At 35.7% G+C, this 27,494-nt stretch overlaps 1 protein-coding gene across 1 annotated transcript in view; it reads left to right on the top strand.

Moving 5' to 3' along the window:
- Positions 1–27,494, top strand: part of CEP128 (centrosomal protein 128kDa) — a 132,088-nt gene that overhangs the window by 25,663 nt on the left and 78,931 nt on the right. Inside the window, exons 7-13 of the mRNA XM_009319514.1 lie at positions 749–865; positions 9,498–9,584; positions 11,377–11,451; positions 13,254–13,386; positions 15,079–15,239; positions 23,802–24,152; positions 27,061–27,490. Coding sequence (XP_009317789.1) covers positions 749–865; positions 9,498–9,584; positions 11,377–11,451; positions 13,254–13,386; positions 15,079–15,239; positions 23,802–24,152; positions 27,061–27,490 — 1,354 coding nt within the window. The remainder of the gene's footprint in view (positions 1–748; positions 866–9,497; positions 9,585–11,376; positions 11,452–13,253; positions 13,387–15,078; positions 15,240–23,801; positions 24,153–27,060; positions 27,491–27,494) is intronic.

Here is a 27,494-nt window from a genome sequence, read left to right as displayed (position 1 = left end):
TGATATATAAATATTTTCCTTACTAATCTTCAACTTTAACAATATAAATTTAATTTGCTGCCCACGAGAGGGTGCTGTCTGCTAGCAGCTTGAAATGCAAAAATAAAGTAGTTCTGGTATTGTAGTTTAAGGTTGAATTATTGTGTTTATAATCCAAATTGCTTTAACAAATAACTAGTGTTATTTGTATTAGTTCATACATGGATGTATAAAATGTTGGGGAAAAGTCTTAAAGTGATGTAATTATTTTGTGCTTTTACAGTCATTCTCATGTATTTAGCTCTTGTTTACTGCTTTTCACTCACAGATTTCAGAGTATGAAAGAGGCAAACATTGGTCTGTTTTACAGACTGGAGATGTGAAAGAAATGACTCTCCAGAGGTTAATCAGGCCTGTGGTAGAGAAGCCAAGATTTTTGTATTGCAGCTTCAGGTTAGGCTGCACCAAGCTTGATATTGGGAAATTTAGCACTTGAGTACCACTGCAGAGAAAAATATGCATATACCTAAAGGAGGATATTGCTAGAAAGATAGCAGGTCAGTTCCCTGCTTGAGTACTTCTGGAGTACTCACTGCTATAATTCTAGTTATTTTCTATACCATTCTAAATCTTATTTAATAAATTAAAAGTTGTGTTCTCTCTTCTTTCTGCCTCATACTCTATTTACCTTTTTTGCCATTGTTATCTTAATACGTGGTAAAAGACACACTAATTTCCTGCAGGGTGGTTTTTTTTTTTCCTTCCGAAGGTATCAGAACGGGTAGAGAGAAGACTTCAGGAGATAGAACAAGAAATGCGTGCTGAAAGACAGCTTGTAGAAAGGCGCCAGGACCAACTGGGACATATGTCTCTTCAATTACAAGAGGTATGCAAATGAAAACTTCCTGTGTATTTGGGATTAAGTTAGGAACATGCTGCATTTGTGAGCCTTTATCTGTCAAACTGGCAAAAGTGCTCATATCTTTGGCACATTCTTTTAACTGTATCAGTCCAGCTCTGCTTGTTTTGGCAACCAGATGATAAGTACAGTCTCTGTTCTTCATGATACTGTCTTGTCTATGTTTAGACCTTTTTGGTAACTGGCACAAACATTCTTTAAAAGAACATGCCCCCTATGCCCTCCCTCAAACCCCAGACAAACAACAGCAAGTCATTAGCTGGGTTGTCTCAATTAAAACGTTTCGATTTCTAAAATGTAAACTTTGCTTGCAGTGAGCAGTTTATTTTTAATTTATTTCTACAAGCAATCAAATGCACTGTAGTGGCCAGATAGTTTTTCATTGCTTTTCAAACAGTTTCATTCAACAGTATCTGTTGAAGTATAAAATATTGTTTAGGAGACAAAAACAAATGTTTCTATTATGAATTAAAATTGGAGACAACTAGTAGCTTTTTTCCTGCTTGTGTTAGGAAATGTATGAAAAATACATCTCTCTGTTTCTGACTTTACTGCTATTTGGAAAATCTGTCTCTTAACATAGTGTAACTTTTTATTTCACTCCACTTAAGATATGATTTACAATGTTATCTCTAACTATGCAGTAGAATACTATAGCTGAGAAGAAATGTGCAATTCCTTGTTTTTCACTTTTAATATTAGCAACAGTATACATGCTTTTTGGAAGGCAGTTGTTTTATACTGTGCAGTGATATTGAGGAACCTTAATTTAGATTGATGCTTTGTGTTTCATGTAAGGCTAGAGACTCTTCAAGGAGGTCGTATTTAAGACGATAAGATGCTCTTTTGATACAGCTAAAAAGTAATGTTTATCAAAATTGCTTGTGGTGCTTCTGCTAGTATTTCAGAAAGAGTTACTGTTTCATTTTTCCCCCTATTGATGTCCTAGTCGGTGAAAAGAACTGGAGTGCTTTATTACAGTTTTCATTGCTCTTTAATATGCCTATATCCATTTGTAGATTCTTCGGTTGTGCCTTCAGTCTGGTAGAGGGATGCTTAATGAAATGAGTTGGTGTCATTTGATAGTGTTATCTGCAGACTGGAAGATCTTTTTTTTTATCCTTTTAAAGGGATAATGACTTGTATCTGTAAAGATACATTGACACTGCCATGGTTTCCTTGAAGGAAAATTTGAATTCAAGTGAATGAATTAAAATCTATTTCAAAGACTTTCATATGATTGGCTATGTGATTGTGAGCCCTCAAGCTGGATACCTTTTTTTCCTAGTAGCTCATCTTTTGAATTTCATGCAAAATGAATATGAAATACTAAGTACCTCCCTGACATTCCATTCCCCTAAGCTGTCCAGCTGTAGACGAAGACGTTTTAATCCTTTCTCCTGCAAATTCTATTCTGTTCTGTGCATATTTCAGTAAATTATTTTTCCTGAGGAGCCATTTTCTATTTAAAAGATTTTTTGACACCACTGTTCAAAACTTCGATATATAGTCCTCATTCTCAGTTTACAGGAAAGCTCAACACCTATTAGTCTGCTTAGTAAACTTTTACTATTAGGAATTTGCCCAAGCCAAGATTCAGAGCCAATCCTGACTGGATCAGGCTTATTCCACACACCATATATTGATAGCTGCTGCTACTTGGAGGACAAACACATTCTTGGTGATTATCTTCACTCTCTCAAGCAGGGGCTCATATCTCCAAATTGTCTTTCTGGGTGGCTGATCTCAGTCATGACTCTGGATTTCTTGGACTGCACTCTTGTCGTTGTATTTGGGAATTCTAACAAAACATAGATTACCTCTGTTGCAATGAATTATGGATTTTTCAGGAGCTTCTAACCTTTAACATGCAAAATAGAACCTGGTGGTGTCAGATGACAAGTATAGAAGGGAGCTTCTTTCAATAGGTATTAGGCAATCTTTCTTTGACAGATTGCAGAGAAATACGGAGACAGTATCACCCTTGAAACACAGACTTCTGCACTCCCAGTAGCAACAAACAGTACGTCCTCTTCCTGCTACTTCTTCTCTCATAGCTGTCTTACAGCTTGGAGAACATCTTTGTGACAGAGGTGCAACTTCCTACATGCCAGATGTCTTTAGACTCCAATATTGCTAAGGTCCTTAGATCTCAGTATACCATTTGTATAAATGGTCCTCCATTTATACAAATACAACATGTCGGAGGAGAGGTGTCGTGGTTTAACCTCAGCCGGCAACTGAGCACCACACAGCCCCTCGCTCACTCTCTGCACTGCCCTCCCCCGGCCCCAGCCCCGCTGGGATGGGGGAGGGAATCAGAGGATTAAAAGTGAGAGAACTTGTGGGTTGAGATAAGAACAGTTTAATAACTGAAATAAAATAAAATAATAATAATAATAAAAACAACAATAATAATAAAAGAATATACAAAACAAGTGATGCACGATGCAATTGCTCGTCACCTGCCAACCGATGCCCAGCCAGTCCTCAAGCAGCGGCCCCCCTGGCCAGCTTTCCCCCAGTTTATGTACTGAGCATGACATCACATGGTATGGAATGTCCCTTTGGCCAGTTTGGGTCAGCTGTCCTGGCTGTGCCCCCTCCCGGCTTCTTGTGCACCTGCAGCCTTCTCAGTCGGTAGAGCATGGGAAGCTGAAAAGTCCTTGACTAGCATAAACACTACTGAGCAACAACTAAAACATCGGTGTTTTATCAACATTGTTCTCATCCTAAATTGAAAACACAGCACTGTACCAGCTACTAGGAAGGAAATTAACTCTATCCCAGCTGAAACCAGGACAAGAGGCAAGGGTAGACAAGCCTTCTGCAGATACTGATTAAGAGAAAGCTTTCTATCTGAGGGCTTGAAGTGTGTGTGGAAAGTATGTACTGAGGAATATATCAAGAAGTAGGCTTTATAACATATAAATGTTCCTAGGGCATGGTCTGTATCTCTGTAGCTTAAGTTGCTGTATGTTAGAAAGAATGTACTTGAATTGCTTCATGTACTTTTGCATATCCTAGTGAGAATAAAGTAAATAACTAAATATTTTGCTGCAATTGTTATTTGGATGAAGCATGTTTCTACATGACTTTTAAGAGCTTTTTACTTTGTTGTTCTCTTTCTTGCTCTTTGTAATTTGAATTATGAGTCAGATGGACTCTTAGCTCTGTCAGTGGCCTCAGACTTGTGGTGATCATTGCGTGGATGTAATGTTCTATTGAAGTCTTTTTCTGTCCTCTTTTATTTCTCCAAGATGCTTCCCAAGTAACATTACTGGAAGGAGGGTAGGGTTTGGACTGAGTTCTGAAATCCTGTCATTTAATATGGCCTGAATGATTTACAAAGAAATGCTATTTAAAGTATTTGTGGTTATTTAATGAGACAATTTTTTCATTAGTTTGCCCGTTATACATTTCAAACCAAATAAAATCAAATTTGACTTTTGGATTTGATCAGTAGTTGCTTTAATTAAGAACGCTTGTGAGGTTTAAATGTTAGTAGTTATTATTTTTAAGGAAAGTGCAGTGCCCATAACTGACCACTACTTGTCAGTATTTTACCATCTTAAGAGAATCATCTTCCTAAATCTCAATTACTAAATTATATATTTTCAGGGTCTAACTGAACATGACGATACATTTGTTTTGATCTTTCTCTTATCTGTCTTGTCTTTCTCTCTGTTTTTTATGATGTGCAAACCTTTTATTTGTATGGGACTATTATTATAATCATAGACTGATTATTAACCAAGATAATATCTAGTTGTATACTGACCATGAAGTTTGATATACAAAATTTTGCATCTTTAACATCTAAATTTGCATTATTATTTTGAACCTGTAGCCTGTATGTGCTGCGTGCAGGTGGATAAAAATTACTTTCTCTACATTTTTGTGTATCTTTTAACTTAGTGTGTATTGGTGTGTTTAAACGCTATCTGTTTAAACAGCAATTACTGCAAATTAGAAAATTGCAATTAGCAAATTTACGCAAATCATACATCTTCACTTTCTTCTATATTCCTGATACAAACGTGTTTCTGATTAGAAAGGAGAAGAAATATGCTCATCTTGGCAGTGCTACTGACATGTGTATATGGGTTGCCTTAACAAAATACACTTGTGTGAACTAAAACTATTTTGAGATTCTTCAGTGCTTTATTTTGAACATGAAGACACCATCACCTTGTACTGTTTGTTCGCATTTATGCATCCATTTCCTAAAACAAGATCAAGTATCATTCTTAAAAATGGGCTTTAAACAGCTTTTATATGCATTGGATGTCCTGGATGGCTTTATTAATTCCTGTGCTTGGCTTCCTGGATTTTGGTGAAATAAGCCTGTGTGTTCATGCTTTGCATGTTTTAGGTGAACAGAATCATCTTTATAGAACATTTTGAACCCACTGACTGTGGTAAGGCAATGACTATAGTTATGTCTTAAGCTAATAACTTGGATAGGCCAGGAAGCATTTTTTTTCCTTTTTCTTCATGCAACTGGATACTTAGATTCTGTTTGCCTCCCACTGCACATACTGTGAAGTGCAAGAGGCTGGTGGACTTTCAACAGACAGTGGGGTAGACTGACGTCAAAAGCATTATTGAAAATTCTCTTTTTGCATGTCTTTTATCTCTGATCTTTTTAGACAAACATAAACTTGATCTGTGCTCTGAGCCATCTGGATGTTTTAATGTATTGTTGATACTTGCCCCTTGGCTCTGTGCTATGCCACCTGTGGCTAATCGTTTCTGTTTTGACTGTAGTTTGAATCTGACTCTGTCTTGGAACATGAGCAAGTCTCATACATATCTGTCACTGAAATATCTAGGCAGTCTGTCTTTTAAATGCCTGGCTGGTATGTCTAGGTGGCATACTCAGACCCATGCTAGCTGCTTTTTTTAGGGAAAGAATTTTCATTCAGATTAGGATGTGGTACATTTTTGCCTTGTTTTAAAATATAGCATGAAGTTGGTCTGCTTGTGTATTTCTGCTAGAATGAATATAATTCACTGGTCAGTCTCACTTTGAAAGAGCAAATTTCAGTTTGTGGTCTGTGCATTACTTTCAAATAATTTGTGTTTATTTAAAAAAACAAAACCCAAACCCTAAGAAAAGTTACTAGGCTTAAATTGCAGTAAAAGTTATGATTCGCTATTGGAAGATTTTCATAAGTTGGAAAGATTGAGAACTGTTGTTACAGAGGCCTCCACATAGTTTTCCCTATATGAGAAAAAATATCTGTCTAGCAGCGAGTAAATTATTTTATCTATTTGAAGTTTTGGGGTTCGATATACTGTATATGGATGAGGTATGCTGAACTGAGGTATACCAGGTATATTAATATTCTAATACTGTCTTGTGCTAGTGAACTCTCTAAAAAAAGACCTGTAAGAATCGCTCTACTGGGTCAAATCAAAAGTTCATCTAGCCTGTCAGGGACAAGAGCCTGTTTCTGACCACCTGGGCAGACAGTGTAACATCTAGCTGGTCCATCCCAAAACCATGCTGTGAAGACCTCTCTTTACATGGAAGTTCTCTCTTTTCTTGTGGCCTCCTCCATGACTACCCCTTCCAAAGCCTCATCAACCTCCTTGTCAGCCTCCTCCTGGCCAACCTGGACTTTAATGCTTTCAAGAGGAGGATCTTGGTGGGGGAATCCTAATGACTGTAGGCCTCTTCCCATTCCTTGGTGCTTCAGTGTTGGCAGGCAGAGCTCTCCTGGGCAGTGTCTGCCTGCTGCTTGGGAGCCATCAGGGAGGAGCATGTGTTGGAACTGCTGTCCTCAGCATCCCCTTCTTAGTTCCCATTTTTGACCATTTGAACTCCCCCCAACCCCTTCTTTGGAGACAGCAAATGAAATCAAAGAATCAGTTGGATCTTTACATGGTATTTTTTTTCTTTAGCCCTTCCTTTCCCAAGAGAAGCCTCACATAAAGAAACCTTTAGTGGAGAAAAAACAAGTGGCACAAACCAGTGAGAGAGAATTATTTAAAAAGGAGTACAAGACAGAGGGAAAACATAGAATTAACTTCTACCTATGTGGTTTCTGAATTGTCAGTAACAGCTGATGCTTGTCTGGCTGTGGATGACCAGATGTTTCCATTGCTTAATGACATTTTGATTGGTTAACTGCCTACCTCGCACCTACTGGGAAAATGCATGTTTCACAGTTGAAGCAGTGCACATGTGGTATGTTTCATTTATTGTAACATCACGTTCTTTTTGTAGTATTTTAACTCTGATATATATATGAACTGTTGTGTTTTTCTTAAAAATGAAATTATTATGGGCTATTTTTACAATATACAGAAAATAAAACTGAACATTGTATTTGTAGTATTGGTGATAGGGAAGTCTGCCTTTTTATTGGAAGTTATTGCTATTTAATAGCCAGTATATCATTCAGTGATCCTGGTAAGTTGAAAAGGCATATTAATTTCTGTGGTTTCTTCTGGGAATTAGGATGTACTACTGATGCAGAGACATACTTTTTGCCCTCACTAAGGAAATCTTTGAAAATTTTCCTAGTATTTCTAATTCCAGCCCAGCTTTAACATTTTCCTTATGATGCTGACATCTCTAGCAAAATCTGCACATGAAAACATGCATTTTTGGTCCTATATTAATTAATTTAGTGCCAAAAATAAGGTTGGCATGCAGTTGACTGTATATAACAGAGCTTCTAATTTTGCTAGTAAAAATGAAGCTCAGTTGTAGTTAGTGCACATCACATATCCCTAGTAGACTGTTCTGAACTGGTTAAAAAAAAAACCAAACAAACCTCGTGCAATAATGGCATTAGCTGAAGTGATGAACTTTGATTTTTTTTTTTTTTTGTTGTTGTTTGTTTGTTTGTTTTGTTCATGTAGCTTTTTGGGAGTTATCCCTACAGTCTTTTTGAGTAAAACAGGAGTGTGTCAGGTTTGTGTGCAGTGTTGAGTTTTATAGTTGACTGGAATGATAGATTTGAATCTGTACTGAATACTTAGAGAAATATCTTAAATATGTTACAGTCTTACAGTATCAGATTATGATTGGTAAGATTAAAAGCGTAATTCTTTATGTAGCATAATATTTTCAGTGGCATAGTTATGATAAATATCTTGCACAATCTCAGTTTTTAGTGTAAACTGTTCAAGCAGGAGAGTAGTCCAAACTATACTGAAACCCTTATGTTTCCTGAGGTGAGGATATAAGAGTGAGATAAGTATATAAATCCATTTATTTTCTCCACAAAGCTACTTTTAAAAGCAAAACTTCTAAAGCCACATGCCGGATTTCACTGAGGTTGATTAATATCTTGCCTTCTGTTTTCATACAATGAAATCGTTCCCCAGTATACAGTGAAGAGAAAATGTTCAAAAACTGAATGAAATTGCACTAATTATAGGGTCAAATTTCAGGGATATTTGTTTAAGGAGATATTCCTTTAAAATGTAAAATAAAAATGCTGCTCAGGAAGAACAGATGGGAAAAAGATATTTCTTTCTGGACAGGCTATGTGTTTCTGTTGTTCTGTTGTAGTTTTAGCAAGTAAAGGTGGAAAGAATAGATGTACTTATGATTCATGATATTGGGTGAAAGTAAAAGGTGTATGCTAAGGTCTTGATTTGTGGCTGGTGTGAAAACTGCTTGGTCATGTTGCGCAGCAAAGAAACAAGTTTTATTAACACAGTTACTCAAATTCACAGCAAATTCCATCAGTATGGCTAGTGATCTCTCAGCTGATGTTTCTAAGTGGTATTTAAGATGAGCCAATGACATTGTTACGGCTTGAGACATCAAGACACAAATTGTATGTGTCATCAATGTCTCTGTCTAATGCATTTCTTTGCCAGTGATTGGCTATGTTCTGCAAATAGTGTTGGTTTGCAGAGGGAAAAGATTTTGAAATTGATATTGAAGGCAATTTTATTTTTGTAAGATGCTTTAGAAAATGTACGTAAGTGTTTTTAGATACTTCAGTTTGAGGCGGGGGACAGGAAAAGTCCCCGTGCATTTACTTTATTTTTTTTCAAAGTAGGGCACAACAATGTCAGTAACTTTTGGTCAGGAAAGTTTCAATTGATTCTGTCTTAATACTGTGATTCTAAGCTTCTGTCCAGATTCAGATAAAAATAACTTTTTTCCTTTTTTGGCTTCCAACACAACCTTATGGTAGTGTTTTCCTTACTACAGTACATTGTATTTCATATCGTGCATATTTTATATTAAAGAATATATCCTTTTCATCTGATATGTTCACAGCTTATCTGTAGGAGATCTCTTGAGCCTCTTAGACCTTCATCTCAAAGTGTTTGGGGTCAGCCTTGAGCGACTGGAGCTCTCTATACATTGGAAGGATATTAGTGCTAGTTTTGACTTTGTATTTGGCCCTGTTCTGTGCATGGATGTGTTTATGTATGCACGGACTTATATTTATTTTTTCATAACAATATACATTGGCTACACATGGAAATATTAGACATAGAAAGCATTTGTCTAGATCTTTTCTTAAATATAGCAGCAGATTCTTTCAATTTAATAGACTTACAAAGACGACTTCTGTAACCTTTATAATGAAGTTCACAATATATTTTTTCCCCTCTAAAGGCTTTAAGGAAGCAAGATGCTAAAGCAGATGAAACAGAAGAACTCATGAAAAATAAACTTGTGAAATATGAAAGTGAAAAGAACCAAGTAAGACTTAATTTTCTCCTTTCTTGTTTGGTTTTAAATGAGTGTATAGTGTCATATGTTACAGTATATGCTTCTTTTTTCAGAGAAACCAGCAGGATAAAGCTTTCTTTACTTTTTAAGATAACAGGGCGTTTTTTGTTTTTGGTTTGGGGGGGGGGTTTGCATCAGAGGCACTATGAGTATAGCTATGTTGAACTTCTGTCTTTCCTTCAAAGTTCTTTACTTATAGTGTGTTACTTCTAATGACTCTTCCATCCTGCCAGGCGGACAAGTTTATAACCTGGGGATTATCCTTGATTTCTTTCTTGGATTTGTCTTTGAATTTATACATAGTCTGCTGTTGCTTATTTGCAGCAGCTCAAAGATGCAGCTTTTCTTCATCCCTGCAACTAATGCATGCTATAGTTATTTTGCACCATAGTTATTATTAATTACTCTTACTGAACTATCTGTTGCCATATTGCTCTCTTCCTGTTCGTAGAAAACAACATTTCTTATATTTCTGTCCTGGCAGGATGCTAGGACCATACTACACTTTTTTTAGCTTTTTTCCTCTTAAAACGAGTTCAGCCTTTTTGTCAATACTTTCAAGGTTATACCTAAACCATCTATGTAGTGTTTTATGGTATGTTACTCTCTCCATTCCATTAATGCTGGTCCTGTTTACTTTGCCCATTTGCCAACCTCTCAACATCCTCTTTGAGATTGCTATCTGTACAACAACAATTTCCGCTGTCAAAAACTATGTTTATTTCCATGTGGATCTTTGTGATCTTTGAACTATTTATGGTAGAAGTCAGAAAATATTTTGTAGCTTTTGCTTTGTTTTTTTCTAAATGGTCATCAGTTTGCTGACTATTTCTGAGTAAACAATTTAAAATTCCCTTAATATTATATTTTTAGGAAAAATTCTAATTGTAAGAAATTCTGGGCACTTAAATTTTGCAGTTTTCGTGTTTCTAGAATAGTTCAAATACATCTTCTTGCACAACACAGAAAAAGCACAGAATTTACCAATTACTAGTTCTAGTAATTACTAGAATTTAATTACTAGTAATTTACCAATTACTAGTTGCGCCAAGGGAGGTTTAGATTGGATGTGAGGAAAAATTTCTTTACTGAAAGAGTAGTTAAACATTGGAACAGGCTGCCCAGGGAAGTGGTTGAGTCACCATCCCTGGAGGTATTTAAAAGACGTGTAGATGAGGCGCTTAGGGACATGGTTTAGTAGGCATGGTGGTGGTGTGTTGACGGTTGGACTCGATCTTGGAGGTCTCTTCCAACCTTAATGATTCTATGATTCTACCAATGCATGTCATCTTTAACACTTATGAATGAACTATGTAACAAAGGTGACTTCAAATGTTAAGTCATTGTTAATTTTAATTTGAGTTTGAAACTATGCTTCAAATCCAGGGACAATGTTTTTGAAACTTTTTTTAAAAGTTTATCTTCCTTTCTTTTACTTCTAACCAAGTCAAAATTTGCTTTCAAGCTTTTTTGTTTTGGATTATATATACCACTTTGTATCTTCATGTGATATAGAATATTGTACAAAAATTATAGACTATAAGTTAAATTCTCTTTATGTAATTTAAATATAGCAGGGATGTAGTACAAATGAAAGTTTGCTTTAAAATTTTGGACAAAAAAGAACATTGTGTATATTATACCTCGTTTTAAATAGATGCTTATAAGGATTAATTTGTGCCAGAATTAAATAGTTAAAATACACTTTTGTACTATGGTACATACATTGTTTTTCTTTCTTCATCATCTTCTGTAATGAAAGCTTGAGCAGGAATTGGAGCAGTCCCGGAAAAAGTTGAATGAATCAGAAGGCAGTAGAGAAGCTCTTTTGCATCAGGTAACTGCTTTGGTGTGGTGAAAATTCTAAAGTTTTCATATTAGGCTGTGTCTGAGTCTTTTTGCTTAATCTTCCAATATCATACTCCGATAACATTGTTTTGGGAAGGGAAGAATGATATAGAAAGACAGGTTTAAGAGTCTAAAATATGTGGACTGAGCTCTCGTTATACTTTTTCTGCTTTCCAGACTTCTACGTATGTATGTTCATATATAATAATTATAGTAGTGGTAGTAGTTATGGTACTTTTTAAGTACATAAACACATTATTTGTAACTGCCCTTCATATGCTTTAGAACAACTTCTATATTAGTAATTATTGTTATGCAAACTGCATGCTATAATTGATGAATTCGGATAAACCAGTGTCCAAAGTATTTGCTGCATTGTATACTAACATGATATAAGAATATATAAAAAACAAACACCTGAAAAACTATCTAAAGTGTGCTCTAAACAATACCTATTGATGCACATATGATTAAATCTAGAAATTGCAGGAACCTGGATTATAGCTTTAGAAAAGTGTCCTTTCTCCTAAACATTTCTAATCCCTCCTTCTTTCAGAGGAGCTGGGGAAAAAGACTGAAATAAATAGGGAGCGGACAACTGGCATACTTGTCTGCTAGCATTAGTTGTTTGACTTGTGTGTCTAGCAGAAGTTTGAGTGTGCTGTGTTACTGTTTTGAATTTAACTCACTGTGCATGTGTCCTGGTTTCGGCAGGGATAGAGTTAATTTCCTTCCTAGTAGCTGGTACAGTGCTGTGTTTTGGATTTAGGATGGGAACAAAATTGATAAGGCACCGATGTTTTAGTTGTTGCTAGGTAATGCTTACACTAGCCAAGGACTTTCTAGTTTTCCATGCTCTACCGACTGAGAAGGCTGGAGGTGCACAGGAAGCTGGGAGGGGGCACAGCCAAACTGGCCAAAGGGACATTCCATACCATGTGACGTCATGCTCAGTACATAAACTGGGGACAGCTGGCGGGGGGGGCCGCTGCTCGGGGACTGGCTGGGCATCGGTCGGCGGGGGGGGGGCAATTGTACTGTGCATCACTTGCTTTGTGTATTATTACTATTATCATATTATTATCATTATCATTTTATTTCAATTATTAAACTGTTTTTATCTCAACCCACGAGTTTTTCTCACTTGTGCTTTTCCAATTCTCTCCCCCATCCCACCGGGTGGGGGGGAGTGAGCGAGCGGCTGCGTGGTGCTTAGTTGCCGACTGAGGTTAAACCACGACAGCATGGAATATAGTGCTATATCACATATGGGTAATGTGAGTTAGAGCTATTTTCCTTCAATTCCATTTTAGCATGTCATATTTTCTTTATTGTCCTGTACACAATGTCATCTTTGAAAGTGCTAGATGGTATATGGTAGAAAGGAAAAATTTAAAAAGCCCCTATGTTTCTTAAGAATAAGTACATTGTATTTTTAATGAGTAGAATTTAAATAAAATATATTGCTTATTAAATTTGTATAGATATTTTCACTATCAATGTAAACAATTGCAACATGTAAAATGGTAGCATTTTGTTTGCTCTAGAGACATTAATGCTCATCCATGGTCAACATAACAAATTAAGATGTTTCCTTTAATTTTGAATAATCACTTTGTGGCCTATAATTAAGAAGTAATTTATCTTTTTGTTTACCATCTGCAGTACTCTTGAGACTTATTTATAAGTATTACTTGTGTATAGTCTTTTTGTAGTGTTTAATAGAAGTACGCTATTTACTCTTTCATTCTGTTTTTCATTAAACATTTGATACTTACATGTGCATTTTAGATTGAGGATCTTCGTTCCCAACTTTTGAGAGCAGAAGATGACCGTGTAGAGTTGCAACATCAAATTTCACATGTTGCTATGCACCGCCAGAGCTACCAGGATGTACAAGATGATGAAAGGAGAATTAAAACAGGTACAACTCTCAAATTTTGCACTAGAGGCCTGCAAATTAGTTAGCCTGGACGTTAATTCTGTCTTTGAGTTTCAGTCTAATTCTTCTACTGTTTCAAGAAAAACAGCCGTTTAACTCCTCAGCTTTAAGTTAATAAGTACTGGCACCTAAATATTAACAGATAAATAGCAAGGAGAGTTAAAATTTAGGATAAAATACCATGATTTACATATTTAAAGCATGAAGATTATTAGAGACAACTTCAGTGAAGTGGATAGTGTTTTTACAGAAGAAAAACATATTATTAAAGAATAAGTTCTCTGAAATTTTACATTTCAGTCCATTTGCAGTTTAAATTCTGCCATCTCGAAATTCATAGCAAAAGTCACTTATGTAGCTGGTTAATAAGACTGATGAATTTCTGGTAGAATTTCTAAGGCTTAACGATGTGTTCTAGCGAGGCTAAGAAAATTTTCCAGTATGATGCAGTCAGGGCTTCTGTTTGCAGTATGTTAGAATTTTAGAGATGGAACAATTATATTTAGAAGAAAAATATTTTAAACAATTTCAAGATGTAATTGCATATTAAATTACCACTTTAGCAAGGTCTTTGCTACATTGTTAGTTATCTATCTGTATTTAAACTTTTCAAACATAATCAAAAAAGCATTAGAGAAAGTCTTTATCTTTCTCCTTATTAACATAGAAATGTATTATTCAAGATAATAGAGGAATAGTGACTCCAAGTCCAGTGTCTCTGTGAATTGGTTTGGTTAATGACTTCTTTTTATATTTTCATACTTCAGCTACTGAATTATCTTGGTTATTAAAATAGGACTCTGACTCCCTGTTTTACAAACCTCATACAGAGCACTGGAAAATGGCTAGGTTTTGTACATGGTTTAGCTTCAGAAATGTAACACAAAATAGTCACATTAACATGACTGGAGAAAAGGTATTAAAATATCTGCCTAAAAGTGAATTTATTTGAAACAATATGCCTTTCATGTTAATGAAATCGTATTTTAATTTTTCCATTTGTTTTGTAATTATACATCAAAACTGTTGTAAAAATATGAAGAAAATAAAAAAAATGTACTGGATCTATTAAGACACACACATATATTTATATAATTTATGCAGTTGTGTTTCTCCTTACTGTGTTATTTCTTTTTCTTCAGACGTGCATGGGAAGAATGCAAATGGAGATTTTCTTTGCCTCTAGTAGTTGTTTATGACTTAAAGACCTTTGAATTTCTGGTTGAGGAAATTTACAGCTTACTCTCATCAAGAACTTCTATTGTAGCTGTAGGATTCAGACATAAAATTCACAGATAGTGTGACTTCCAAATCAGGAGTTATTACTCTGGTGGGATAAAATCTTGGTCTTGAAGTTTGTGACCAAGTTTCATTTACACAAGAATTTCCCCATTGTTTCTTCTGTCCTATTTTATTGGGTTTTGGTTTTTTGGGGGGAAAAAAAGAAGGGGGGAAACCCCCATAAAATGACTGGATAAACAGAAATACTGTCTTATTCAGTAAAAGGTTAGGTATAGGTATAGCCATTTTTCACATATACTTTAATAAAAATAAATAGTTGTAGAATAGTCTCAAGTAGAGAAGAAAATTGCCAAAAGATAAATGAGAAAAAAATAATTTACCACAAGTTGGTGTTTCTACTGGGCCTATTGTTCTGTTCTCACTATTTCATAGTAGCTGAAAGATATGAGAGAGAGAAGCAAGAACTGGAGAAACATATTTTAGAGCTTAAAGCAAAGCTGAGTCATAATGCTGTAATGTCAGAGGTAGAACAACTAAAGAGATGCATAGAGCGTAAGGACAAGGAGAAAGCACAGCTTGTAATGCACATACAGGTAAGCTGTTTTTTCGTTGCTGTTTGTTTGTTTTTTTAATAATTTCCTGTATGTTTAAGGTAGGTGATGTGCCAGATTAGGGAGTAACCTTTAAAACTAAGAGTAACTGTCATGTTCTTCATAGTTTTTTCTATAAATAACTTTGAAAGGTGATCTGAGTTTGCAGAGGTTTTTCTCTCCCATTTTGTTAATAAACCAAAACAGGTATTTGCTATTGCCCATAAATTCATGGTTTGGATTACTTCTCTTTCCCATGTGCAAAGAAAGGGTGATCTGATTTTATCAGCAGTTACCATTAATAATGGTTTCTGGAATTACTTTTATAAGTTAGTATTTACTTCCTTATTCCCCATTCCATCATGCTTCAGAACTAAAGCTTAACTTTAAACAAACTGGGATACCTTGTTCTATGAGAGAGTAAAGTAGAGTAACAAAAATAGATCATAATGGCTCTTTTTTTAGCAATTAGATGGAATATAATAATTATTAATATAATAAGTATTAGCATTCTTATTTATGGTAAACACATACTATTTAAAGTGATTATCTGTGAAAAGAATAACAGCAGTCTCTGACACTGGAATTTTAGTTAGAAGACTTTTACCTTGAATACAAAATGAGATATAAGGAGGCAGCAGCCTTTTTATTTAAGAAAGGAGATTTCTGTATTTTTCAATCTTGTCTAGATTTGTCATTGGTAGTAAGATCCCTGAACAGTAACTGTTTTCTACCGTCTTTCATGACTGTCAGGAGAAATGAGGGTATTTTCAAAACCCTATATGGGATTTCAGTAGCCAAGTACTTAACATTTGTGGTACTTGTATTGGGGCATTCAGTAAGCCAGGGAAATCAAACTAGTACATCAAATTACATTTGGAAAAAATTGAAGTCTTAAAATAAGTTCCTACATGCTTTATGAAAATTGGTCATTGAACAGGTTTAAAAAGACCTAGAGTGCTCCTATAGAGGATAAGGCAAGCAGAACTCATTTGCTGATGCCCATCAGGATTTGTGTTCTAGCTGGCCAATACAACTCCAGACTAACTCGAAACATGCTGGTTTTTTGTTTTGTGGGGCCTGAGAAATTCCAATTACTTTGGTGGCAGGAGTTAATGGGATAAAAACCCATAGAAAACCAATTTTTTTAAACTTTTGCTTGTAGAACATGCTTTCTTGAGGGTCAGAATGATGTTCTAATACTAATTTCCTGCTCTGTGAAAATACTGATGGAAGAGTGCTGAGCCGGGGTCATTGTCATTGCTCTGAGTTAGAAATCTTTGACTTCCCTGATTATCTGAACAGAAAATACTTTGTACTTCTTATCTGCTTCCCACTGCCATTTTCCTACGGAGGCAGTAACAGGAAAATAGCTAGTGTGTTTTTCTTTTAATGACATCAAGGAATGCAAGGATGTGAATTTCTAAACTTATGTACTTACAAAGCATTTTGTCAAGCCTGTTCTAACAGCTGCTCCTATCAGATAGTCTGATTCCCAGTTGGAAGTGACCAGTCATGTTTGACTTGAGTGTAATTTATCTTTGGTTAGAGGGGAGGGTGTAACTGGTCTTGCTTCTGGTGTACATGTGATACTAGAAATTTCTTTTGATTTATTTAAATGTCATTGTTTTCAACAATTTGAGTTGTGTTGTGCATTTAGCCCCTGACAGTTGCCATAAATTCACAATATGATGTAAAATGGAGGGGATGAAAAAGATTATAATCATGTTCTTAAACTCATGTTTAGAAGTGAGTTCAATCTTAAATTAATTTTTAAATTTAATGGAGAAAATTTTTATTTCAGTTGCTGTAGTTTACCTGAGGATGCTTCTGTAAGACCTTGCAAATGTATGCAACTATCTTAAATATATTGTTCTGCATGGAACTATATAGATATGGCGTTGTTACGGCTGACTACTATGACCTGACTATTATGGCTAAGAAATAAACAAAGTACACAAATTATAAAGATGCAATACCCTAGATTCTTTAAGCGTTTTTAGACTCTTATGCTTGTGAAATTGTTTGATTTACTAATTACTACTCATTCTAATTCGGTCAAAGTAATCTTACAGAATTGTCCAGGAGAGTGTAACAGCAGACTGTCAGTTTGGTAAAATATTTCAAATTTTCCGAGGGAAAGTTATTGATTTGTTTTTTTAAGATAAGAATTCTTCAGTAATATAAGTCTTTCAGACTTATGAAGATTGATGAAGTTCTTATCCTCGTTAAAATTCATTTAATGGCTTTTTCATCCTCTAAAGATGAAACTGTTAGCCAATTATTTTCATTATATGAGCCAATTAAGATATCTGAAAATCAATAAGTAACATGTTTCTAAATTTAAAGAGAGATTCTTACAAAATAAGAGAAATCAGTACCTTTGCAGACCAGCCTGTATCGCCATGTCAATGGAGTTCGAATGCTGAAATAGTGCTACAGATAGATTTAAAATATACAGATGCTATTCACTTTGATAAAGTTTCTATCTAAAATCACATATCAGCTGGGGGGGGGAGTGTTTTAGCTGTATCTTATATTTACATGAAGCATTAACTGTCAGAACGAGTAGCAGTTCAAGCTTTGGAAGAATTTGGAGAAGGCATCACTTTAAGAAGTTGATTTTGTGCAATATACCTTTTACTGAATGAATACACTTCTTGACTGATTGAATGTATGCATCTTCAATTATTCAATTCACAGAATTTATGCTTGCATGAAAAACCTAAACATTCTGGATGAATGGTTCTTGATGGTTAGATACAATATGATTGGCACAAGATGCAAATCAGATTGTGATGAATAAAATAATATTTGAGCTCTGCATTCAGGAAAAATTAGTAAGAGAAATAATTAGGTGCATGATTTGGTTAGCATTGTTGAAAACAGTATCAATGACAAGCAGTATGATTACATAGCTTACATACATTTAGAATCTGGTGACTGCACTGCTGAGATGCAGGGCAGAAAAAAGAGGAGGGGGAAAGATACATATAGATCTACTTTAGGTCACTAATGTAATTAGTGTGGTGAGGTGAAATGTGGCTTTCTGTATTCTTATCAGTTTAGAATGTTTGCACATAACTGTAATATAAAGCATTAGTTCTGTAAATTGTAGCAAATGAGTGATCCTCACTTGCATTTTAAATAAGTTTTAAGGAATGTTGCGTTGAATACACTGTGTTTTCTATATCTACAATGAATTTTGTTTTGCAGTTTGTGGTGATTTTATTTTTAAATTAGGTGTTGAAAATGCAGGTCAAAAGTATGATACATGTAATCAAGCTAAGGACTAGAAGCCCAAACTACACGAGTTACCAGAATGGTGGCAGAGTCGCATGTTTAGTGCCTATGGTGATTAGTTTACACTTCAGATAAATAACTAGGTTCTAACTGGAAAATGTTGGCCTCTTTCTCTGCCTCCAGTTTCTTATGACAGTTGAAAGCTAGATTACATATTGGGATGTTGGATATGTAGAAAATTAGATGCACAACTGTTTTACTTGGGGCAAATGTTGCATCTGTTTTTGAGTTTGTTAATCACCTCTGTTCTGTGTCATCTCTAGCCAGAGCCTGTCAATTGAAAAGTCTGTGGTGGTGTTGCAGTCTGAGGGCTGATACAAACTTTAATCAGTTTTGAAAATAATACTTGCATTCAGATCTCTAGAGCATTAATATGCTGTACCCCAGGATTTAGTAACTAATCTTAATGACATTTTTTAAGTGTTCTGCGAACATAATTCTGTTTTATACAAATCTTCAGATATTAAAGCCAGGAGGAGAGTATTTGATGTTATGTTGGTGGAGAATGAGTTGACATGAGTATTCTAATACCTTCCCCTTGGTTCTGTTAACAATGGAACTATGAAAATGCAGCAATAAAATTAATCACACTAGAAAAATTGGGACCCAGAATTGTCTTGTGTAAAGACTGAGAAGAGACAACGTACCACAGTCAGGATTTTCTATAGTGACCGCAATGCAAAACATGCCAACAATTGTGGAAACATTTTAACAGCGAACTGTTACGAGTATCCTGGGTTGCTTCTGTCAGGAGAACCTCCATACTGTTGTAATGTATGTCACAGAATATCGTCATGCTTCTATTGCATCCAGAGCAGCTCACTGAGTTCTCTGGGTGACTGACCTTCAGCCACCAAAGATCCTAGATGCTCCTGGGAATCTGGAGTCTTAATCTATAAAGGCAGCATTTCTCATCTGCATAGAAATTTTTTTGGAATCACAGGTGTTTAGTAATTTGCTATTTGAAAGAGAAACTCAAATGTCCAAGAAAGAGGGGTGGGGGTGGGGTGGGAGTGGGGAAGGAGAAAAAAAAAAGAAAAAAAATCACCTAATAAGTGCAACCTTCTGACATTGCTTGTCCTTTCTCTTAGATTATCTCACTCTTGTTTACTACAGTCACAACTGAGAAGGAGAAAATTGGATGAATATTTAAAAAAAAAACCCAACAACCCCCCCCATATCTATATTCCTGTCTTGTAGAAATCCTTAAAATATTTACATTCTGAATTACCTAGAAGGGTAATTCCAAGATAGGAATGTGAAAACTAGGGTATATTCTGTAAGGTCTAAAGTAAGCATTGCTCTGCCAAATTCTCCTGCCATAGTAAAAGGGCAGCCTGCAAGGCTCAGGAGGCAGCTGTGTCTGGTGGAACCCCTGTCAGAACTGAAGAGGATATCTTCAGACACGTTCCATTGGACATGGGTCTGCTGACAACTTTAAGCACTAAGTTTAAATATGTTCTCAAAACAAAGATGGAGACTGAGATCTGTGATAATTCCAACTTCTGTAGCACTAACAGGGCTCTGGGCACTGTAAATCTAAACAGACCCAGGAGCTGGATTAAGGTGTAGTCTGTGGTAAGGACTGATGTTTCTCTTTGACCAGTTCCTTCAAATCCCACAACTCTGGAGGCCGAGAGCAAACCTACATTTGTTGTTTTAGGTTTTTCATTTATTTTTCTTTTAGTGGCACTTTCTTTATCTTCTGTATGCTGTGGCATACAGAATACTTATACATACAGATACTTACCACTGCCAAGTACAATGTTCTTCCAATGACAACAGTAATTTGCATAATTATTTCTTACTGTCAAAACAATCTTAATTCTCATAAAGTCAAAATCAAGCGTTAAAAATATATAGAAGTGTAACTTGCTTAATGGAGCTTTGTGTTGTATTAACTATTTACTATCTGCTGATAGTACAGTTCCACAAAAACTAGTAATCAGTCATTTTCTGAGCAGTGTTTGCCTGAAAGGGGTATCGTATTTAGAAAGGTATGCTCTGCTGACCCTGTTGATTATTATTTCCAATCATCAAATGAAAACTGTGTCCTTTAAGATGGTTCTGATGACCTCTAGATGTTCATTGTTGTAAAGGGTTGCTTCAAATCAACCACAATGTTGACATGTGTGCAGGCAGGTAATGACAAATGGCAAAGAGAACTTGCCTGTAACTATTCTGTTAGAAATGTTATCTTCAAAATTGTACACAATCAGTAATCCTACTTTTTTCACAGAGTGCCTAGAAATTGGGATTGTGTGTTGGGATTTTCCAAGGAACCAGAAGGCAGGACCATAATCTTTGTTTTTATAGACGCATGTTTGAAGTGTGCTCTTGCAGATACTGAAGCAGAAAAAATCGCTGACAAATAGTGCTTGTGTATGTCTGTTCCCGTTGTGTGAATGTATGTATATGCCGTACCTGGAAAGAGGCTTTCTTCTTTCTGGGAAACCTGTCTCTCTGTGTATAGATGATAAATATGATTTCATACCAGATTTTTTACTTCCTTATTTTTGTGACAGCCCATGTCTGAAAAGTTGCTTATTTAATGTTTTAAATACCACTAGGGCAAGCCCTTATGGATCAGACAGAATTTTGACAACTGCATACATGTTAACATACAGATACACGTTTATCATATGTCAAAATAGGAATTCAAAAGTACAGGTCAGTACATTTGTGACCCCTGTTACGATGATATGAAAACAAAGAGTGTGGAGACCCGCTGTTTCTCTTTCTCCTTGTTTTACAGGGAAAGCTGCATGAAATGTTGATATACTATGCTGCTGTTTTCCAGCTGACTTCAACTGTTTTGGGTCTGTGCTTGCTTAACTTTTCTAAGCAAAGCACAAACTATTTGCAAAGATCTATCCTATTTTCACAAATTGTAAAAATAAAACATTAAAATTCACATTTATATTGGTACATCTATGTCAAAGTTCATTTTTCCTCCTCATGCAAATAGCTCGCATTGATAAATTAGTTGTGCTTCAAGATAAACATCTAAAAGAAACGTTCCCATTTTTTTCATTTTACTGTAAATCAATGAATTGGAGATTAAGATTTGCTTCTACACAGTGAAATGAACGTTTACAATTAATTGAACATTGTTTTCTGTGTTTAAGCTTAGACTCATATTTCATTAAAAAGTCTGTGGGAATTGTAGTATTAATGAAGTGTGTTCTCTGGGGGAATTATACATAAATAACTATTTTTTAATGATGCAGAATTGAATAGTACATCAATTTAGGCTAACATCCTCTATGGTGTCTCCAGAAAAACATGAAATGGGAAGTGATAATAGCATGTATAATCACATGACTCTGAAGAAATGATGACCCATTTTAGAAAATCTGTGGAAGGGTAAATGTAATGTCGGACTGTATTTTATCGCGCTTTTTTTAACTTCTGCTACACCCAGAATTTAAATCCTTACCTTTAAAAAGGTATTGTAATCTCTGTTTTCATTTGAAATTAAGCTCGTTTTGATAAAATTTTGCTAGTTGTAGCTTGTAAGATTTTTTTTGGTTGGTTGTTTTGTCTTATGAATCAAGACTTTTTGCAAGGCTTGGCCTGGTCGTTTTGCCTGATGAGCTTGAAAATGCATGTTTAAATAATAGTGAAGCAGAATATATGTGAGTTTTTTCTAATGTATATAACTGTAAATCTAGGAACACTTTCCTGTTTTCATTTTGCCACCTGTGTAAGATTTACTCCCGACTATTCCGTAATGTGTTTACCTATTGTTTTACTATCTATATCTTAGTTGTGTCTAGCGCAAGAATATTCATCCTACAGGTGAGCAACTGATTGTCCAGTGGATAATCCTACTCCTGTTTTGCATCATGGGTGCAAGTAGCAAGCTGGACTGATTGTTTTTTGTCTGTAGTGTCAGTCCATTTCTGTCTGTATTTTCTGGCAGTACCACGGTCTGTCACATGCAAGAGTGCACATGCAGTCTTCTTTCCAGGACAGCAAATGCTATCCTGAAAAGACTGGTACAATTTATTGCCTCCCAGGAAGTAGTGGCCAGGTTTGGAGGGGAAAAAAACCCGAACAAACCCACAAAGAAAAATCCAACCAACAAACCCAAGCCACACACCGCCCCCCCCAACCTTGTGGAAGGACCTTTGTCTAAATAGTCATTTTATGTGCGTCTGTTAAGTCGCTTATTCCTTCCTAGGCAAAGTATTTTTCCCTTGTCCCTTCTGAATTGCACCCTGTTTATTTCAGACTACATCTCCAATTTGTTTCAGTCATTCTGAAGTCTAATCCTCTTCTCTAAAGTATTTCTGTCCCTTGAAGCTTGATAATATCTTTGACTAACTATAGAGCAGGCCTATTAAATTCATCTAAGTCATTAGTGAAAATACTGAATGGTATGAAAGCCGTCTAAATAGGCCCGAAATACAGAATACTAATGTGAAATTCTATGTGGTGATTTTAATAAAATTCAGTTTTGCTAGTGAAGCTTCAATAACTGGTTTCTGAATATGCCCTTGCAGAAGGTATATGAAGAACATTTTTCCTGACTTGCTTATGAGACTGTCCTGAGAAATATCATCAGATCTGAGATAGGCAGTCCTTGTTATTTTTAAAATGTGTGGTTTCAGTTTCATTCAGTATCGAAAGGTCAACTAATGTTGGCTCTAATATGCTTGCTACGTTTTCAAATATCTGCACTTTGTTCTAGAAACGTCTACCAAGCTGCTGTATTCTCTTTGTAGTCATCAGTGCTTTCCAAAATACCCTTATTCAGCATGTTGCTTCCATAAAAGCAACCAGCATGAAACTGGGTAACAACTAGCTCATATACTATAGATTACTTTTGTTGTGGTGAATGGTATTCTTTCCTTGCCAATTTTCTTTTTCCTCTCATCTGTTTATATTCATCTTCTTACATCTTACTATTTGCTTTATTCCCTATTTGTCTAGTGTGTAACATATGAGGATCCTGGTCAATGATTCCTTCTCAAAATATAAATAATAACAAGAACAACCAGAAGAACAACAAATGCAGAAAGTAAAATAAGGGATGGAGTAACCATGTATTTTATATCTTGTGTTGAAATTCTTTACCATTGCAGAAGGGGAGATTCTGTGGGCTAACAGGGCTTTCCCTGGTAGTCAAGGAGATCTTTTATGCTATTCATATTTTAGATAGAAATGTGATTTAACACCTCTGTATGTTGTTTGATAAGGTTTCATGTTGTATATCTTCAGAGTTGGAATTTTCATATTTTGCTATGATGATTCCAGGTGTTAACATCTGACCTGGAAAACAGGGAGAAGCAGCAGGAAAAAATGCTGGACCAGCTAAAGGAGATACAGAGTTGCTACAAGGCTTGTGAGAACGGACGTAGACAAACTGAACTCCAGTCTGCTGAGTTAGCTCAACAGGTTGAAGAGAGTACCAAGGAAGCAGAACGGTACCTTACTGAATTCAAGCATTCAGAGGCACTCAGGCTGGAGACTGAGAAAAAAAGTGAAGATTTGAAGGTGAGAGCACAGGAAACCATCCGCCAATGGAAGCTGAAATGTAAGAAACTAGATCGTGAGGTGGAAAAACAAAATGAAACTATCAACCAACTGACGGCCAAGAACAGTCAGGTAAGATTGACTGGGTTTTTTTTTTTTGTACCCTTTCCATTTGTTTTAGAAATGAAGATAAGGAGTTTGTTTATGCAAACTGTGACTTAAACCACTTTCTGCCTTAAGTTCTGGACCAAATTTTCTGATGAACTACAAAACAGCTAATAGGTGGCAATACTTTTTAGCTATTACGGAGTTGCACATTCTCTTTATCCAGTATTTATTCCAGTCTCTTCACTTAATCAGAGTTTTCTTCTTTACAAGAAGAAAATTTCTCTATGAATGTTGCTTTTACTTTATCTTTTCAGTTAACGGTTAACATAACAGCTTATTTTTAGTTATTTTTTAAGGAAATAATGTGATGTTGTTATCTGTAAAAAAAAAAATTTTTAATCACATTAAGTAATAACCCATGTTCAAGTTATGCATTGTCTCATGTAGTGGACAGTGGTCACATCTTTGAAAGTAGGTGTTTACTTTCACCATGTATGTCAGATTGCTAGCAGACCATAATGCTGTATGGAGTTTGGCACAACTAGTGTAATTTTAATTCCATTCTGTATTTAACCTTTTCTCAGACTCTAGGCTTAGTAATGACATCTTTTATTACCAATAAAGACTACAGGTTCTGAAATACCATAAGAACTGCAACTCAGTTTGGATTTGATGTTTGGAGGCAGAAAAGTAGATATTTTTTGTTTGAGAATGTGCAGAGATTTTAGCAAAATCTGGAGATTTTAGCAGAAAAGGCACTCTTACCTGCATTTGGGATGAACATGCTGCTAACACCTACCATGCAGTTCCTAGGTTTTTCAATTCATCTGGATGGAGAGTCTGTGTTCCTTATATTTTTGTAACTACTTTTTTTTAATGCTTTTCATGTATGTTTTGTTTCCGCCTCTTCCTTATATTTTTCAGAACTTTTTATTTGAAAAAATCAATTTGAAAATTGATCAAGAAACATTTCTGGGCTTTTCGTTTGCCTTTGTTGGAACAAAGACACTTATTCCTCTCTTCCTCGTCCTGTAAAGTTTCTCAGGAAAAAACATTGGGGCTTTTAAAAAATATTTTTCTTTTTATTTATTTAGCAAAATTCCTTGACTTTTTCTAGTCCTGACACTGCTTTAAAGACAAGCACTCACATCCATGCTAATGCTGATCGTCCTATCTTGGAATAGTAGTAGAAACCATCATTCTGTTTGTAATGAGTCTGTGGGTCTTTGTATTTTCCAGCGGCTGGGTCAAAAGGTGCCTGCTCCTATAGTGGCTGGTATAGTGCTAAGATTCATGCTGTGAGCTTTTATCTTAACTTACATGCTCTGCTGGTGCAGTCTATCATATTGTATGGCCTACTTTTGTTTTTACAGAGCTTCCCTCACCTCTCTTCACTTATTTTCTAGTTATGCGCATCCAATTTAGGTTACTAAATCTGACGGGGTTGGGATGGCTCCGTGCCGTCCTCTGCTTTGTCCTGCTCAAAGATTGTAGTTTTCAAGGGGTATATGGTGTGAAGTATGGGATGTCTGTATTCATCCTGTATTGTTCCTGATCCAGTAACCTGTTCCGAGACTGGTACATCAATGTTTGAGCCTGGTCAAAGCACAGGAGAAGCCACAATGGGGCTAATACTGAGTTGAATAATAAACTCTAGCTGATCTAAGCTGTGATTCCTGGGGTTGCTGTTTCTCTCCTGAACTACCTAGCATATTCTTTGTTTTTTATTATTATTTGCTCTGTCCATGCTCCGACAATTCATTCCGTAGTAATCTTGTTGTATTGGTTAGCCCTAGCAGTTGTCTGAGGAAATAAGGTTCGCAAACACTTAAGAAGTTGGTCGTCTCTTGCCTAGGTAAATGGAGGTGTTAAGGAAAGGAAGAAAACCTGAATCACTTAGAAATCATATGTCTCTCTCATAATAGACAAATGAGAAGCAAAAAGTAGAGGACAGTTAGTTGTGAATAACAAGCAGGAGGAGCCCCAAAAGGCTCTGAAATCACTGTTCATGTAAATGCATGGACAGGTTTTTGTAATAGCAATTGATAGTGCTGTCCACATTGAAATTTTCTTTGTTACGTAACAGTCCTTGACATGGATTTTACTTCTTTCTATGCAACAAATGCATAAAAATGCTAAATGCAGTCACTTTGGTTTAAGCCCGTTTAAGAAACTGTGTGAGTATTCATTCTTAATTTTAAAATCATCAGCATCTTGCTAACAAGTTTGAAGTAAGTGTCACTCCTGAAGAAAATCTCTTTATTGGAGGATATGTAATATCAAATAAACTGTGTGTCATTGTGGAGGAGAAAAAGATACAAACAATATTTCATGTTCTCAATGCAAAGTTGTAGACAGTTTCCATATAATCAATCTAGATGCAGCATTTGTGATAAGCTTTAGGGAACTAGATGAACATAATTTTAACCAGCTTTGAAATATACAGACAATTAACATCTGAGACAAAACTCTATAAAAATAAATAATAAAGAAAAAGGAGAAATGGCAGTCTGTTGTCTTTGCTTTCTGTTATAGGACTTCAAAGGGTTGATGGCAAACTTTCAAAATTGGATTACAATCATAGCTTGCAATTTCATGAGATGTTCCAAATATTTGCAGACAATGGTGGGGCTATAGAAAGATTGTTTAGGTTTCATTCTTTTGGAGTTATTGGGATAATTTGGTTAAAGTCTTGCCTCTGTGGTTATTCTTGAGGACAAGTATACGCTTGAGATGACAAATGATCTGTGTCTAAATTTAAGGAAACACTGAATACATTTGAACAGAGTTCGTAACAAGCAAAAATTTTGTATTTTCACGGAACAAAGTGTGCTAATTGTTCCTTAGACATTAGGAATCTCTAAGGACATCCTTCCAACAATTTTCTTTAATTACTTTAGGTCACACTGGATTTCTTTTTCTTCTTTCTTAGGCCCTCAAGGAAAAGGATGACCTCAGAAGTCAACTTCTCTCTGCTATACACCAAATAGAAAACCTTCGGAAAGAGCTGAATGATGTGCTCACAAAGAGAGCCCAGCAGGAAGAACTCCTCCACTGCAAAGAGGTAAAACTGACTGAAATGAAGTCTCACCAGGTATCTCTTGAAGAAGAGATCAAAGAAGTTCAAGGTACTGTAAATAAACTGGAGAATGAGTTGAAAAAGCAAGTCTTTTTACAAAATCAAATGCAAGCTGAAAAGGAACACTTGGAGACAGAACTTGCAACTAGTAACTTGATCCATAAAAAAGACCAAGAAAGACTCTTAGAAATGCAAGCAGATGTAAAAAACTTAAGCTCTGTACGTGTGGAACTAACAAACAGAATAGCAGAAGAGGAGAAAGTCAAAAAGGAATTACATCAGAGCAT

The sequence above is a fragment of the Pygoscelis adeliae genome, unplaced genomic scaffold, assembly GCF_000699105.1.
Source record: "Pygoscelis adeliae isolate BGI_AS28 unplaced genomic scaffold, ASM69910v1 Scaffold71, whole genome shotgun sequence".
In the NCBI taxonomy this organism is placed as follows: Eukaryota; Metazoa; Chordata; class Aves; order Sphenisciformes; family Spheniscidae; genus Pygoscelis; species Pygoscelis adeliae.
Note: the sequence above shows the minus strand (reverse complement) of the source record. Positions and strands in the feature narration are given on the sequence as shown.